This window comes from Canis aureus, chromosome 23 (genome assembly GCF_053574225.1).
Source record: "Canis aureus isolate CA01 chromosome 23, VMU_Caureus_v.1.0, whole genome shotgun sequence".
Classification (NCBI taxonomy): domain Eukaryota; kingdom Metazoa; phylum Chordata; class Mammalia; order Carnivora; family Canidae; genus Canis; species Canis aureus.
In genome coordinates this window covers 44340734-44356718 of record NC_135633.1, presented here as the reverse complement: position 1 = coordinate 44356718, position 15985 = coordinate 44340734, and the positions used below count along the sequence as shown (strand labels likewise).

Genomic DNA, 15985 nt, shown 5'->3' with positions numbered 1-15985 from the left:
AACCCTAAGTTAAAATACAAGAACTTTACTTGTATTAAAAATAATCCATTTTAATAAAATACAATTTATAAGTCTATAAATTTGATACAATTTATATTTAAAAACATATATCAAAATGTATTAAATTAACAAATGAGATTACATTATAATAAGTTTCCTTACTTGAGCTTTTAAGGTTTGTAGTTGTCCTTCATAATTTCGTGTCATTGCCAAGTTACATTTTTCCAGACTATCCAACTTCTGTCTAAGTAACCCCACCTGCAGCAAGAATAAAATTTAATTTGTATTTTTCTCAACTTTTGCCTGACAAAATCAGAAAATATGCAAAGGAAGAGCACAATTGAAATAAAACTGCTGTACCAAAACAAGAATAAATATTTGTACTGCAGTTCTTAAAATAGCTATTAATAATTAAAGTCACAAAGCCACACATTGCTAGCATTATTCCACTGGGTACACATTAGAACAGTATGGTATGGATGTTTGACGAAAGATCCATATCACCATCACATTCTAAACTAAAGTTTAGAATTTACTTTGCATTATCTTTTCAGGGGGCTATGTCATCATTATTCAGGCACAGCCTCTACAGATACACTTCGGCTTTTATTTTTGATGCCACTGCCTTCAATGGGAGCTCTGCTTTGGTGGCACTATGGAATAACTGCTACCTTTTTAGAAGAACATTTTAAAAAGAAAAGAATAATGTCTCAGAGGAGTTCTTAGGGGTTTGGCTTACAGAATTTGCTTTAAAAAGCAGGTAAAGCACCTGTGTACACATCTGTGTTGTCACAAATATGGAAGTCAGAAAATAGTCCCTGGCATATTCCAAGTCTGATTAGCCCACCTCTCCTATGGAAGGAAGCCAGATGCCAATAACTAAGTCAACTATGCCAAACAATAACTCCATTAACTATGTCAAAAACTAAGTTCTATTGAGAGGCCAATAAAGGTAAAGGAATGGCTGATGAACAGGCTGACTGATGATGTTTTAATGTAAACACTTCTCTTAGACCTTGCCCTGAAGAAAAATTCACAGACACAGAAGTCTGTGATTAGGTAAAGATATGGTTTTCCTGAACTCCTCTGGAAGCCTGAGAGCACTTATACATTCTACAATCACCACCATGGTTGTAAGCAAACTTTTTAGGGGCTGAGGACACTTCTCTTAAGAAGGTGCCCAGATATATACATACACCCCCTTCACCAAACTCTTTTCTCCCTTGTCCTGAAATCATGTCTTGACATTTCACTTCTTTCAGGAAATATTCTTCTAGGGGATTAAAAGAGGCTCTTGAACTTGGCCATTTCCAAAGACACAGTTTGGACAACTACTTTGTTTCTACGGCTACAAAACCACTGACATCTTTGCTTGCAAACAATATTCGTTTCACATACATACTGAATGCTTACTTTTCTAGATGGCACTGACATGTTGTGTTTGCATCAGCAAATTTTTATGGGTTTAGGCTCTGATCCTCATTTATTTGATAGAACATGTTTAACACACTATGACAGAATTCCAAGCAATAAATGCTACTGCTGATGCCTGACAAAAAGCATACGTAATGAAAAACATATTCCAACAGAATAAAGATGGTTTCTGTCTGAATTAACATGTATATTCAGTACCTCTTGACCTTTCTGATCCAAACAAGTCTGTGCATTTGCCAACTCTTGATCCCGAAGATCTAATCGTGTCTCCAAAGCCCGCATTTTCCTTTCCCAATCCAATTTTTTGTTGCTTACCATGATGTCAATTTGTTCCATTAATTCCTGAAGTTCGGCCTCACAAGGAGAAGCTCTGGCAATGTTTGAAAAGTAAAACACATTTTAAAGGAGTAAAATGTAAGGATAAGAAAGATGATTCCATTGCTCTGAATACCTTGATCATTATTTCCTCAAATTGTTCAATTGTTTAAAGAGGAAGAAAGTTAGAGGTTAAAATTTAAACTAAAACCAAAAGCTAATTTCAGAGTAAACAGTGAATATACATTAAAAATTTTTAAATGACATTTCCTAAAGCATAGCTGCTGTCATAATATAATGCAATACACTGGTTACACCACTTCTATTCTCTTCTTAGTGTATGTGGTAGCACACGGGTCTTCCAGAGGCAAAGGTTTTGACTTAGAAAGTCCTTTTTATTTTTGAACTTTCTTAAAAATATATTTATTTAAATAATCTCTACACCCAACGTAGGGCTTGAATTTATAACCCCGAGATCAAGAGTCCCATGCTGTTCCAACTGGGCCAGGCATCCCAATATTTTATAAGCCTTGACAACATTGTAATAAATATCTGATAAATTATTTCAAAGTATAAACTTTGGAACAATAGACAAGGAAGTCCTAAAATGAAAACACATGTGGGGGTTATGTGAGAAACAAGGTCACAATAAAGCTAGCTAGCTAAAAAAAAAAAAAAAAATTAATTAACATTGTTCAAGTGGGCTGATTCTATGGAAAATTCAAATTATGAAAGATGATTCAATGCTCTTCCATGTAAATATACATGTACCTATGTCTATCATAACTTGAGTAAGTTTGATGGCACATAAACTGGGACTTCAGTCATGCCTATCAGGGATAGAAGAGCAACCCCAGGCTAGGTAAGACCAGAGTCAAGGGTACTCACTGGGCTACAGTGCTACTCCTCCAGGAGGGGAACTTGGTGTGATCTGGCTGGTGTCCCCTTGGAAAGAATCTGATCAGGCAAGTGGGGGCAGAGTAATGTAACTCTTTAGATAATAGGGATACTCAGTCAGATAAGGGGTAATATCTTGGATCTCAGAGAGTCTATTTATATTTGAAACAAAGCCCTTGGTAAAAGCTAGATTTTCTGAGGTGCTAGTTGTGAGATGATAGAGAGCTGGGTGCTTCTAGGGCAGGGTTCTCCTTCAAGGAAGCTGATACATTCCATAGGGAACTGGCATAAATCCAGTTATTCAGAATGGATACGCAGGCAGATTTGATGCCTCAGATTTCAGCCTAAAGAACACACACATGTCCAGATTAGAAGGCAAGTTATTTCAGTATCCATTCAATGGTGGTGATGGGGCTTCTAATATATTTGTGTAGGTGGGAGGAACATGGGGAGGGAAAAGCAGGTAAGACATATGTTCTCCATTTAGTTTCACCAAATCAGAATTTTAGAGGTAATTAAGGATCATTTAGCGTTCTGAAAAACCTATGGCCCAGAGGGGTCAAGGTCACACAGTAATCAGTTGAAAGAGCTAGATCAAGATCCTAGGCAGCTGCTTCCCATCTTCAGCTCCTTGCTGTGTATCACACAGCAAAAGACATGATCTTTAAGTAAGGACTTGCTTGAAAAATATAAATTAGGGGATCCCTGGGTGGCTCAGGGGTTTGGCGCCTGGGTTTGGCCCAGGGCGTGATCCTGGAGTCCCGGGATCGAGTCCCACGTCGGGCTCCCGGCATGGAGCCCGCTTCTCCCTCCTCCTGTGTCTCTGCCTCTCTCTCAATCTCTGTGTCTATCATGAATAAATAAATAAATAAATAAATCTTAAAAAAAAGAAAAATATAAATATAAATTAGCTCCATTGAAATAGAATTAGAAACAGGTATTAGAACCCAAAGAACTCGGAGTTTCCAGGGCTTTCTAAAATGCCCAGTCAACCTGAATGAAGAATGTCGCTTTGATCGGTTTATTCAACAGTGAACTCACCAGTTTTGACATCAGAAAGCTTTTAAAAACAAAGTGCCATTCTAATGACTTCTAGCATTTCTGGACTAAGGCACAAAGGCTCTCCATTTTTACTTAAAACCCAAAACAAACCTGAGGAAAGGAAGTACTAATTCCTCTATAAATAAATTGATCAAATTTTAATTGGAGTTACGATGTGGAGAAAAACAGCAGAACAAAAAGAATTGTTTTCACATCATTTTCTTTTTCATAACAACATGTATCACCTTTACTATAAAAACATTCTGTTCTTTCCTGCTATTGTAAGCTGTGAAAGAAAATGGACTATGTTGGTCTTTTTCATCACCATCTCACTGGAGCTCAGCACAGTGCTCCAGCACATAGCAGATGCTCAATAAATTTCTGAAAAATGAACAAATGAGATCTTTTCATCACTATCTCTTTGGCATGTAGGAATGCACCATACTATAATGGAATTAAAATATAGGCTGAAAGTAGAGTGTGACATAATGGAAGCTACTCAATCAATATTGTTAAATAAATGAGTGAATGGTTTCTTTTCTGATTATGACTATGCCATGCAAAAATTAGGGTATTTAGACTCAGGGTGGAAGGGCTTTTACAAGTCATCTTGTCCAATTACCCATCCAGTGTTTGCATATCTCTCACAAATGTTTCATAAGAGAATCCTCTATGATGCCCCACTGATCAGATTCAGCAGGTCTAGAACGGAGCCCAAGATTCTGCATCGCTAACAAAGATGGCAAGTGATTCTGGTGCATGCTAAGGCTTGTGATCTGTTTTGCAATATCAGTACCAGGAGGTCACCCAGCCGAGGTATGAATTTCTCTTTTTCCCAGGCAACCACTGTCTGAGATTGTATCTAGAAAGCAATGAGTTTTTTAAAAGTTCTTTTACTCTGAAGAGTCTTTTCATCCACTGGCTCTAGTTTGATCCCCTGGGACCATGCAGAACAAATGCCTTTTCAACAGAGTACACCTTGAAGTACTTGCATATAGTTATTGACATGTCAAATGTAGTTACCAGTACTTTCAGATTCTTCCAAGTTTTCTCATTGTTCAATAGTGGATAATGAACATTCAAGCAGACAATGGCCAGAACATATGATAACAGACCCTTACCCACAACCTCTATAGCAATAGTCCTAGAATGGTCAGGTTCAATCAGTGACTGACAACTTCCTTAATTTTTGCCTCCACTTGCAACTCAGAAAAAGCCAAAATACACTCCCCAAACTAATCACATAGGATCCCCGTAATAGCCTCCATCCGATGAAAACAGATCTGAAACCTTCTCTTTTGTTCACTGTAAGCCTTTCCCATCCAAGTACGGATGATGGTTGTGACTCCTTTACTATATAGCAAGCTTTGAATAAATAGGCTTCATTTGTTCTCATTTGGGTGGTCTTTGTTTATTTCCACAAGTATCTTTATTTTCTTCAATTGCCTGTAGAGATTTCTTTTTTCTCTACCACTCACTGCTGAGTATACTGCCTGGAAAATACTAGATACTTAACTTACCATTTATTGAATTAATGAAAAAGTGAATGACTATGGAAAGACTTTCAGACCCTTCAGAATCCTGGTGGCTCTCCATTGAACAAGTTCCTGTTTGATTTCCTCCTTGAAATGTACCATTCAGAACTGGAACATATTACCCCAGGTACAGTCTAATTAGTTTCGACAGGGACTCTCACATCCTTTGTTTTAGATATTTTTATTCGAGCAGATGAAGATCACCTTAGCTTTGAATTTGGGAAGGGGAAGGCAAAGCAGTGATACAATAGCATTTCAAGGTGAGTTTATTCTTGTCTAAGAACCTATTCCATGCATGCTACAAAGCCAATGTCTTGCGCTTATTTCACTGGGGGTAGGGGGACTGCTCCAATAAATATATTTATCCTTATTTTTTTTAAAAGATGTGATTTATTTTATTCATGAGAGATACAGAGAGAGGCAGAGGCACAGGCAGAGGGAGAGGGAGAAGCAGGCTCTCTGCGGGGAGCCTGATGCAGACTCGATCCCACGACCCTGGCATCACAACCTGAGCCAAAGGCAGACACTCAACCACTGAGACACCCAGGTGCCCTATATTTATCCTTATTAAATTTCAGTGTGATCATTGCAGCCTCTCAGCATGAAGCAGTCATTCACTGGCTGCTCCCCTTTTGTAGAGCTAGGAAAACAGACAGAGACCTGTACGCAGAGACACTTGCAAGGCAGGTATAATACGAGGCTGATGAACCCAGGCAGCTTTTCGAGGAAGGGAGGGGTAAGGAATACAAACTTGGACAGGGTGGGTTACCACAGAAGCCTTCCTCAAGGAGCTTTTGTTTTGGGATCCTGCCATACCTCTCAGTTTTCTGTCAGCTGCAGATCTGATAAGCATTACTTGTTTCACAGATAAATATGTTTTTTTACCCCAAGTGACCGTAAAATATCATGCAAGACAGGATGGAGGACAGAGCTCTGTGGCATTCCACTACCAAGCCCAAGGGTGACAGGGATCTGGTGGTTGCTTCTTTTCTTATAATCAGTTTCTTTTTTTTTTTTTTTTATTTAAAAAAAATTTTTTTTAAAAATTTATTTATGATAGGCACGCAGTGAGAGAGAGAGAGAGGCAGAGACACAGGCAGAGGGAGAGGCAGGCTCCATGCAGGGAGCCCGACGTGGGATTCCATCCCGGGTCTCCAGGATCGCGCCCTGGGCCAAAGGCAGGCGCCAAACCGCTGCGCCACCCAGGGATCCCTTTTCTTATAATCAGTTTCTAATCCACTTAATTAAACTTACGATCTTTCCTCTCCACCGTCCCCGTCCCCCGGCCCCGCCATAAAAATGTCATGAAAAGGGGATCCCTGGGTGGCGCAGCGGTTTGGCGCCTGCCTTTGGCCCAGGGCGCGATCCTGGAGACCCGGGATCGAATCCCACGTCGGGCTCCCAGTGTGTGGAGCCTGCTTCTCCCTCTGCCTGTGTCTCTGCCTCTCTCTCTCTCTCTCTCTGTGACTATCATAAATAAATAAAAAAATTTAAAAAAATGTCATGAAAAGCCCTGTAAAATATTATGGCAAAGCCCAAAGAAGATCCTATCTATACACTTCCTGATGCACCTGCATATCAGCCCTGTGAGCCAAGGCTGATCTAGTGCACAGCCATGGAGGCACGTCTGTGCTGAGTCCAGGGCCACTGCTTCCTCCCCGGATGCTCACAAACCCACCCATAATCCCTTCCAGAGTCTTCCCAAAGACTTAGCCAAACTCAGGTTTACATCAAACTCAGCTTTCTGCCAAATTTAATATTCCTTTTTGAAATTCAATGATCTAATCTGGTATATTTTCCCTCCTTCAGTTTTTCCAAGATAATTAAGAGCAGTTGGTCTCCACAGCATCAGTATATGCTCCTCAAGCTAATGAACCTTAAAATGAAATACAAAAGGCTAGTTTAGCTTTCTTACAAAGCTGGGCACTAACGTTATTTATATTTTCATTTCTTCTTTTAGTTAAATGCCAGGCTGCCACTATGCTAATTACATTCCTGTTCTTCCTCTCATGGATCCTTACAACATCCTGTAAAATAGGTCTTATTACTCCAATTTTAGAAACGTTAAGGCACTAAAAAAGAAAAAATCCTCTAAGTCTTCCAACTTTAGGGACAGGGTGGATTGTATCTGATACACTCCTTAAGACATACAAGCCCTGGCCCTGATTGCTGGGTTTATTATCGGGAGCCAATTCACAAGAGAAGGATTGTGGGGCGAGGACAGAGATCTTAAACCAAAAGGAAGGGGCTCACTGAGACTTTCAGGTGATATATTGATCTGAGGAGCCTAGAGTCAAAATATAAGGATATAAAACTTAAAGATGAAGAGAGCAAAAAAAAAAAAAGCTGATGATATAAATGGAGGTAGTAGTGCCAATGTGTGGAGGAGGACAGGGACATGGAATGTGGTGACTCATTCAGAGTGAAAAAAGGCTGGAGTAACACACATATCCAAAGTTCTTTCATATATGGGATTGCATGCTGATTCTTAGAAGGGCAGACCTTCATCAGACAGATGGCTATGGCAACTATATGATCAATTATCCAAACCAGGACAATTTTGAAAGCGAAAGGGGCACTAATGATAATTTATATTAACTTACGTATATCAATATATTAATTTCTAATATAATTTATAATGTTACATTTATTAACGTAATCTTTGCCAGGGCAAAGATGAAACCAGTGATTGTTCTGGGCCAAGTGGGATGTAGGGGCAGTCTACCCATCATCAATCTGGAAAATAGAAATGGATAAAAAGGTCTGTTAAAAAAAAATAAAACCAAGGTGAGTTCATTTTGGGACATAAGATATCAAATAGAAATGGATCTTGAGCTTGACAGAAAGAAGAGGGCGTTTGAAAAACAAATATGGAAGTTATCATAGAGAAAGTCATCATAGGCAGAAGAGAAAGAGGAGGCTATATCATGCAACATGGAATAGTCTAAGAAAATGTGTTCCAAAACGTGATGGGCAACATGAGCCATCATATTAGGTCTTAACTTTCCAAAATATTTTAATGAAACCCATTCTAAAATGTAGCAACATATTATTTGTCTTAGTTACATTACCACATATTTAGCTAAACCAATAGAATTTAACTTTTCAGTAGAGGCTCATAGACCCTATTCTGTATATCAAATACTGCACCACACCAGAAACCTAAATAGATACAATGGGAGAGACCCAGAAGTCCCAGAACCCACTTTCATAGACATGTCTGTGATGTTGGCCTGCTCTATAGTTGACTGTTCCCTCTAAGACAGTAAAGTGAAAGGCTTAATACTTTATGATGCCTCAGTCGTAATTTCATGGTTGCCCTTATTCAAAATTAGTTACCAAATTATAACTAAAAATAACTTTTCTTAAGCACTTTTCTTGTTGCCCAAAAAAATGCTATTTACTGTCATCATTAGTGTATGCTGACTTAGCAGCATTATAATGCCTATTTTTACTGCATATTTGAGATGGTGGCTCATACTCAGTCCATTCTGCTCCCTCATCTGTAATAATCTTAATGTTGGGATGTGGAGGAGGTATAAATCCCACCATTCCCAAAAAGATGCTTACATGAAATTATCCAAGCCTTATTCTAGAGCCTTCATCATAATTATAAAAGAAAGACATTTATAGAAATAAAACGCAATGTGATAGCTTCCAAGTTCCTATATCAATATTTTTATTAGAATTCTAGGTACATACAAGTTTAAAATCTCACATTTTTATGTTCTAAAAAGAATGGAAGATCTTTTAAATATCTATATTACAGATAAACTTTTTCTCAAAACTTTTCTATAATGACCATTCCTCTTCTGAGTAACATCTTGGTTCACAGACTGAATGATGTAAGAAGACAGTGAAATATTAGCAGGCACCAACCCTTTCTTCAGGGTGATTTTTATTGTTATCTAGAAATATAAGTAATTCACTACACTCATAAACATATATCTCTAAACTTCATATTAATAGAGAACCATGGGATAATTAGTAATATACTACATATGCTTTGGGTTGGGTCCTATAAGGCAATCTCTAAGAGGACAATTAAAATTCCCTCTTGCTAAAAGGTCTATTACATGAAAGACTGCAGTGTTAGTACAAATGAGAATAGCCATTTTACCCTTTTTCTATTTAAAACTAGAGCCAGCTATTTCACTGGATCCTAACAGCAAAGAATTAGCAGTAATTAGGTAAACATTGACAAAATCTGTCTAATAATAGGAAAATAGATAATACACTGTTTCCTGAATGTTGGAAATGAACCTTCTTTTGCCAGCTTGTTCTGATAACTTCCAAATATCTAGTGCCTGAGTTCTGAGCTCCAGTCTTCTATATCCAACTACCTACCATTTAACATCGACTTTCCCACAGGACACCTTTAGGCATCTCAAACTTCACATATTCAAAACACAGCCCTTGACTCCCTGCACCACAGACCTGCTCCCACTCCAGTCCACTTTATCTGTTTAATTGGCACCAGTGCTACAGTTGCTCATGATAAAAACCCTCATGATCTGCGATTTGTGTTTCTCTCAACAGAGAGAAACCAGAACAACAGGTCTATTGGCACTGCCTCCAATATATATTCTTAAATTCTGATCATTTCTCACCATGTCCAGTAATAAAACTTTGGTCTGAGTCATCCTTATCACTTGTCTGATTTCATTTTTGTCTCCTATGCAGCTAGCTGCCAACCTAACATCACCCTTCCTTTCTTCCATAACAGATCTCCAATATTACTCAAAGTGGAAATGTGTCCAGCTAAAAACACAACTACATTTGGCAGTCTCTCCTGGACCTAGGCATGGCCATGGAACAAAATCCGGCCTGTGAAAGGGAAGCAGAAGTTGCCGTGAAGCTATTTAAAAGGGAGCTAGAGCACTTGCTTTTGGCGTCCCATACATCCCTCACTTACCACTTGGGGGCACTTGGCCTGATTCCTAGTGGACAGAACTTTCATTTCTTGCTACCTGTGTGACAGGCCAGAAGTAACAGGAAATTGAAGCCCTCCCAGGAGCAATCTTCAATCTTCAACCAGTGACTGTCAGTTACTGGTGTGTAAATACTTGCTCCTTGGATGGGATAACTCTGAGGGCTGTGCTTTATACTGGGTTCCAGAGTTTCCCCATTAGGCTTTTGTTCCAGTCACCCTCAGTGATAGCTGGTTTCATAACTTGCCCTTCCTTACGTTACTTGCCTCTTCCCATAAGTGGTAGGCCAAAAAACAGCCCCTGTACACATTTGAACCTCTGGAATAAATAAATGCTACTTTATTTAGAAGAAAGGTATTTGCATAAGTTAAAGATCTTGAGATGGGGAGATTATCCTAGGTTATCTGGGTGCATGCTAAGAAAGAGGCAGAGGGAGATTTGACATACAGGAGAAGGGATATGGAGATGAACCAGAGACAGATATGAAGGTGTTGGCTTTAAAAGTCAGAGAGAGAGGAGAGGTACCTGGGTGGTTCAGTTGGTTAAGCATCTGCCTTCTGCTCAGGTCATGATCTCAGGGTCCTAGGATTGAGCCCCATGTAGAGCTCTCTAAGCAGGGAGCCTGCTTCTCCCTCTCCCTCTGACCTTCCCCCTGCTCATGTGGATTCACTCTCTCTCAAGTAAATAAATAAATAAATAAATAAATAAATAAATAAATAAATAAATGTCAGAGAGATGTGGCCATAAGCCAAGGAATGCTGGCAGCCACCGGAATCTGGAAGCAAGGAATAGATTCTTCCCCAGAGTATCTGGAGAGAATGTAACCCTCTGGATACCTTGATTTTGACCCAGTGATACTGATTTTGGACTTCTGGACTCCAGAACTGTGCATGTGCTTATGATTTGGTTGTTTTAAGCCACCAGGCTTGTTATATGGCAGTAACAGGAAACTAATATACCACATTTTCTCATCTCCCAAAAAACTACTTGCATCCAAATCCTTGTTTCAAGGCTTTGGCCTCTGTAAGAAGCCACAATAAAGTTTTGGCATGTGCTCTTTTGGTTTTACCCATCGCCCTTCCTCTGCTCCCATTCTGGAAAGCAGATGTAATGATTGCGGTGGTTAGACATCTTGTAACCATAAGGTGACCACAAATAAAAAAGCCCCCCACTGAGGGGAGTAGAAAGATACATGGAGACTTGTATAGACAGCTAATTATTTGACATCTTCAGTTGGATGTGAAATAGGCTTCTCAAACCAAGCTTGCATTTTCTCTGGCCTTCCTTATTTTAATAAATAACAACTTATCCTTCCAAATGGTGGGTGAAAAGCTTTTGGATAATCCTTTGCCCATGTCCTTTTTGCATACCACACATCCAACTCACGATTTCTAAATATTGTCAGCTTTTCTGTCACTATTTCTACCTCTACCAAGCTTATCTAAATCACTGTCATCTCCCACCTGAATTACTGCAACAGCTAAGCTTGTCTATCCCTCCTGCTCTCACCTTGCTGTGGTCTATTCTCCACATAGCAACTGGAATAAGCCTTTTAAAACACTAAGTCAAAGGATGTCACTGCATTGCTCAAAGCCCTCTAGGCACTTCCCATTTTACATGGTCAGTGTGCCTAGCCCGTGATGTACATGCCTGGGTTTACACATACCATTGCTTTTTCTTTTTTAAAGTAACTTTACTGCAATTAATCTTAAACATTGTCCTGTAAAAAGTACATATGAATGTATCCTACATGGTGGCATTTTTAATCTTTGCCTAAATATGGTAGCAGCTTAATTAGTCTCTCAAGGAATCTTCCCCTTCCTTTCTTTCCTTCCCCACACCCTCCCTTCTTCCCTCCATTCTTCTCTCCCCCATCCCTTCCTTTTAAAATCACTCAGTGAATTCCTATAATCACTAAGCGTTGTGTTAACATTTCAGGATCTACTGTCAAAGTAAAATATCAGGATTTTACCCCAGGTCTATTTCACTTTGTTTCTTCTTCAGGGAAACTAGAAACTACAACTTACCAAATTTGATTACTCTGAAAAGGAATATGCCTGGGTGGGAATAAAGAGTGGAGGGAGAATAATGAGGGTATAGACTGGGCCATTCAGAAGGCAAGAGAATCAACCAAATTAAAAAAAAAGAATTGTCAATGTACGAAAACAATAGATTATTACGATTTCGGGGTGTCTTGGTGGCTCAGTCAGTTAAGTGTCTGCCTTCAGCTCAGGTCATGATCCCAAGGTCTTGGGTTAGAGCCCCACATCAGGCTCCCTGCTCAGTGTGGAACCTGCTTCTCCCTCTCCCTCTACAACTCCTTATACTTATGCTCTCTCTCTTTCTCTCGAATTAATAAACAAAATCTTCAAAAAATAATATATAACTACAATTTATTAAATTACCAATATATTGACTTATATTAGATGTTTTTACAAATTATAATTAAAATTGTATTAAACTAAGAAACTGGGAAGTAAAGTTGTAATTATGAATTAATATATCTCAAAGGGAAGGAACACTTAGGTTTAGAAAGATGCACACGTATAGTACTGCTTTAAAGGATTTTTCTGAATTAGATGTGAGAAGTTATGCTTTATTATCCATCTGTCTTGGTCCTGTGAAAATTTGACTTTCATGGCAGATTTTTAAAAATTGGCAGATCATGCAGCAGATTTTTAGGAAGGATATGATAAGATTCCATGAACAAGATCAATGATAGAAGTCACAGAATCAAAAGTACAGTAAATGATTTAGTAGATAAAAATGAGACTTTTGGTTGAAGAAGGATGGACATAAACATTTTTCCTTCCCAAATCCTATAAACACTTTTCCTTCCCAAATCCTATTAAAATAAAGCAAAGAGATATTTTTAACCTACAAGGACAAAGATAATAGTGGTTAGCAGTAGAGAAAGCCAAGAAGCAACCCAACTAGGTATAGGGTAAATGCTGACAGGCAACTTACACCCTCTAAGCAGGAGAATTTAGAAGAGTGTTCTCTAGAATCTGATTAGCCTGTCTCAACAGAGACTGGACAAGACTAGCCTGATGACATGCAGTGAACCTCCCTGTCAACAGGCACTGCCTGTGAACACATTGGAGTTTCCTGGCAGCTTTGACTCTGCCATCTTACACAGGAGTGAGTGGTTAGGGATCACAGACATTTGAGAAAAGCAGTTCACACAACTAGGTAAAAAACAAACAGGAAGACATTTTTTGAAGGAAATTATGAAGAAGAAAACTTCAAAAAAATATAGTTAAGATACTAGAGTTATTAACATTTAATAACAGGAGAAAACAGAATGTTTTATTTATAGGAGAGGAAGAGTCATCACTATATGCTGTCTTTTTCACTCACTCAGAAGTGAAAAGCATTTATAAAGTCATAACAACGTAAACATAACATTGATTAAGTCAAAGTTATGGTGTATCGAGAGGATGGAAGAATGGGAAGTATGACTCTGTGCGTCTGTGTGAGTGTGACTGTGTATGTGAGGCTGTATATGTGTGAGACTGTGTGTATGGTGGGGATGAGGTGGTGGAGGCAGGAAAATTAACCACTGTGGATGTCAATAGATAATGCCTAAAATGGAAAAATCAAGTAGCAGCAAGATAAGCATGTTATTTAGAAATATGGAGATAAATGCCAGAAGAATCAGCCAAAAGAATTGTCTCTGGGGCATGGAAAACTGGAGAGGGAACAGGAGATTGGTGTTTTTTGATAGCAGCCATCAGGAACCAAATGACTTTTTAAACTACATACATGTGTAACTAAGTAAAGAAAGATCTGGAAAAATGTTCTTTTTTAGTTAGAAAATATTTTAAAGAAGTAATCCATTATAGGTGAATCCACCTATACAAGGAAAAAACATTTTTTTAAAAGCAATACTCTGGAATTCATACATTTTGGGATTCTATATATGTATTTCATTGACCTCAGGATTGCTCAATGCATCTGTGTAATTCTTATTCTGACAGTTAACCCTCTGATCTCCAGCCCCTCACACATAGTCCGCATGGAGCCCCTTGCTGGGCTCTGTGCTCAGCAGGGAGTCCACTTGCCCGCCTCCCTCTTCATCTCTCCAAGTGAATGCTCAGGAGTGCATGCACGTAAGTGCTCTCTTTCCTGTGCGTGTGCTCTCTCTCAAATAAATAAATAAATCTCAAAAAAAAAGAGAAGGAAATGACCTTCAGAGGTAAGTTTACTAAATATAAGTTTTAGTAATCTTCAATACACTAGACTGTGTAACTTCCTGGCTGGTAGCTATGCTGAGCCCACAGGGAGCTGCAGCTGCACTGTAGCTGGTGGACAAATTTCTTCAGAAGACCGAATTGATTTCTTGTTTTGAGCAGCAGAAGCCAGGAAAAAGGACTGGTGGTGAAGCAGCTGTTGGGGGTCCAGGGAGAGGCACAAATTGAAGGAGGTAGAGAACACCACCAGACCCACACGCCCCTAGAACAACTGATTGTAAAGGAGTTGATATAAGAGATCATTTCAAACACCTCTTATTTGTATTTTTAATAAAAGCCAAGGGTAAATTGCATTGATAAAACAAAACTAGCTTATCCTATGTAAAAGTAACATCAAAATAGACATACGAAAAAGACGTTCTTGGAAATAAAAACATGGTTGCCAGTACTAACTCCTGGGGGAGAAGCAGTAAAAACAATTGTAATCAGTGCTGAAATAAAAGTGAGAAAACTCAAGAAATTCCTCCAGGACATAAAGCAAAAAGTACAATAATGAAAATTAGGAGAGAAAAAGAAAAAAATATGATCCTTCTAAGAGATGGGAATGAAACAAGAGAGTGGAGAATTATTAAGCAAAGAAGTATAAGAAAACGTCATTGAGTTGAAGAGATTTGAATCTTCAGTGTACAAGTGTTCACCAAATGCTGTGAAGGATTATTGCAAAAGGATCCATAACTAGAAAGTCATATTGGTAAATGTGTAAATTCTAAGGATAAAAATAAATCCTATAAACTTTCAGACACATACACATAAAAAGAAAGAAAAAGGAAGGAAGGGGAAGGAAGAACAAATCTGAACAAGAAAGAATGACACTGGCATTAGACCTTCCTTCTGCAACATTCAACACTTCAAGACAATGAGAGTAATGTCGCAGAGTTCCTGTGCAAGAGTATAAATAAGACATTTGGACATGTAACAAGTTAAGAAGTATATCACTCATGTTCATTCTTTAAAAAAAGATGTATTGATTTGGGGGGAGAGAAAGAGAGAGAGAGATCATACCTGCATGCACAGGGGAAAGGGCAGAGGGAGAGGGAAAGAGAATCTCAAGCAGACTCCCTGCTGAGTGTGGAGCCTGACATGGGGCTTGATTCCACAACTCTGAGATCAGGACCTGAACCAAAATCAAGAGTCAGACACTTAACCAATTGAGCCCCCCAGGCACCCTTCACCCATGTTCATTTGTATGGAAAGATCTAAGGAAGTACTTTAGTCAAATTAAATGAATTCAAAAGTTTCTTAAATTAAGAACAGGGTAGATTTTGCATATAACTGTAGTAATAATGCAAACTTATAGCTGTTAAAAAAGGATTCTAAAATAATAGAAGAATGCAATAATAATTAACTGTATCCCATATGTAATAATTAATACTCTGAATTAAGAGTGACCAGGAATTAGGGATCCCTGGGTGGCGCAGCGGTTTGGCGCCTGCCTTTGGCCCAGGGCGCAATCCTGGAGACCCGGGATCGAATCCCACATCGGGCTCCCGGTGCATGGAGCCTGCTTCTCCCTCTGCCTGTGTCTCTGCCTCTCTCTCTCTGTGACTATCATAAAAAAAAAAAAAAAAAAAAAAAAATT

General features: G+C 38.8%; 1 protein-coding gene across 6 annotated transcripts in view; it reads right to left on the bottom strand.

The window, feature by feature from the left end:
- DEUP1 (deuterosome assembly protein 1) overlaps positions 1 to 15985 on the bottom strand; it is a 101697-nt gene that overhangs the window by 80460 nt on the left and 5252 nt on the right. For all 6 annotated transcript variants that reach the window (XM_077867443.1, XM_077867446.1, XM_077867445.1 and 3 more), the window contains exons 3-4: positions 1633 to 1804; positions 163 to 258 (exon numbers count right to left, since the gene is read on the bottom strand). In XM_077867443.1, the coding sequence (XP_077723569.1) occupies positions 163 to 258; positions 1633 to 1804 (268 nt within the window). The remainder of the gene's footprint in view (positions 1 to 162; positions 259 to 1632; positions 1805 to 15985) is intronic.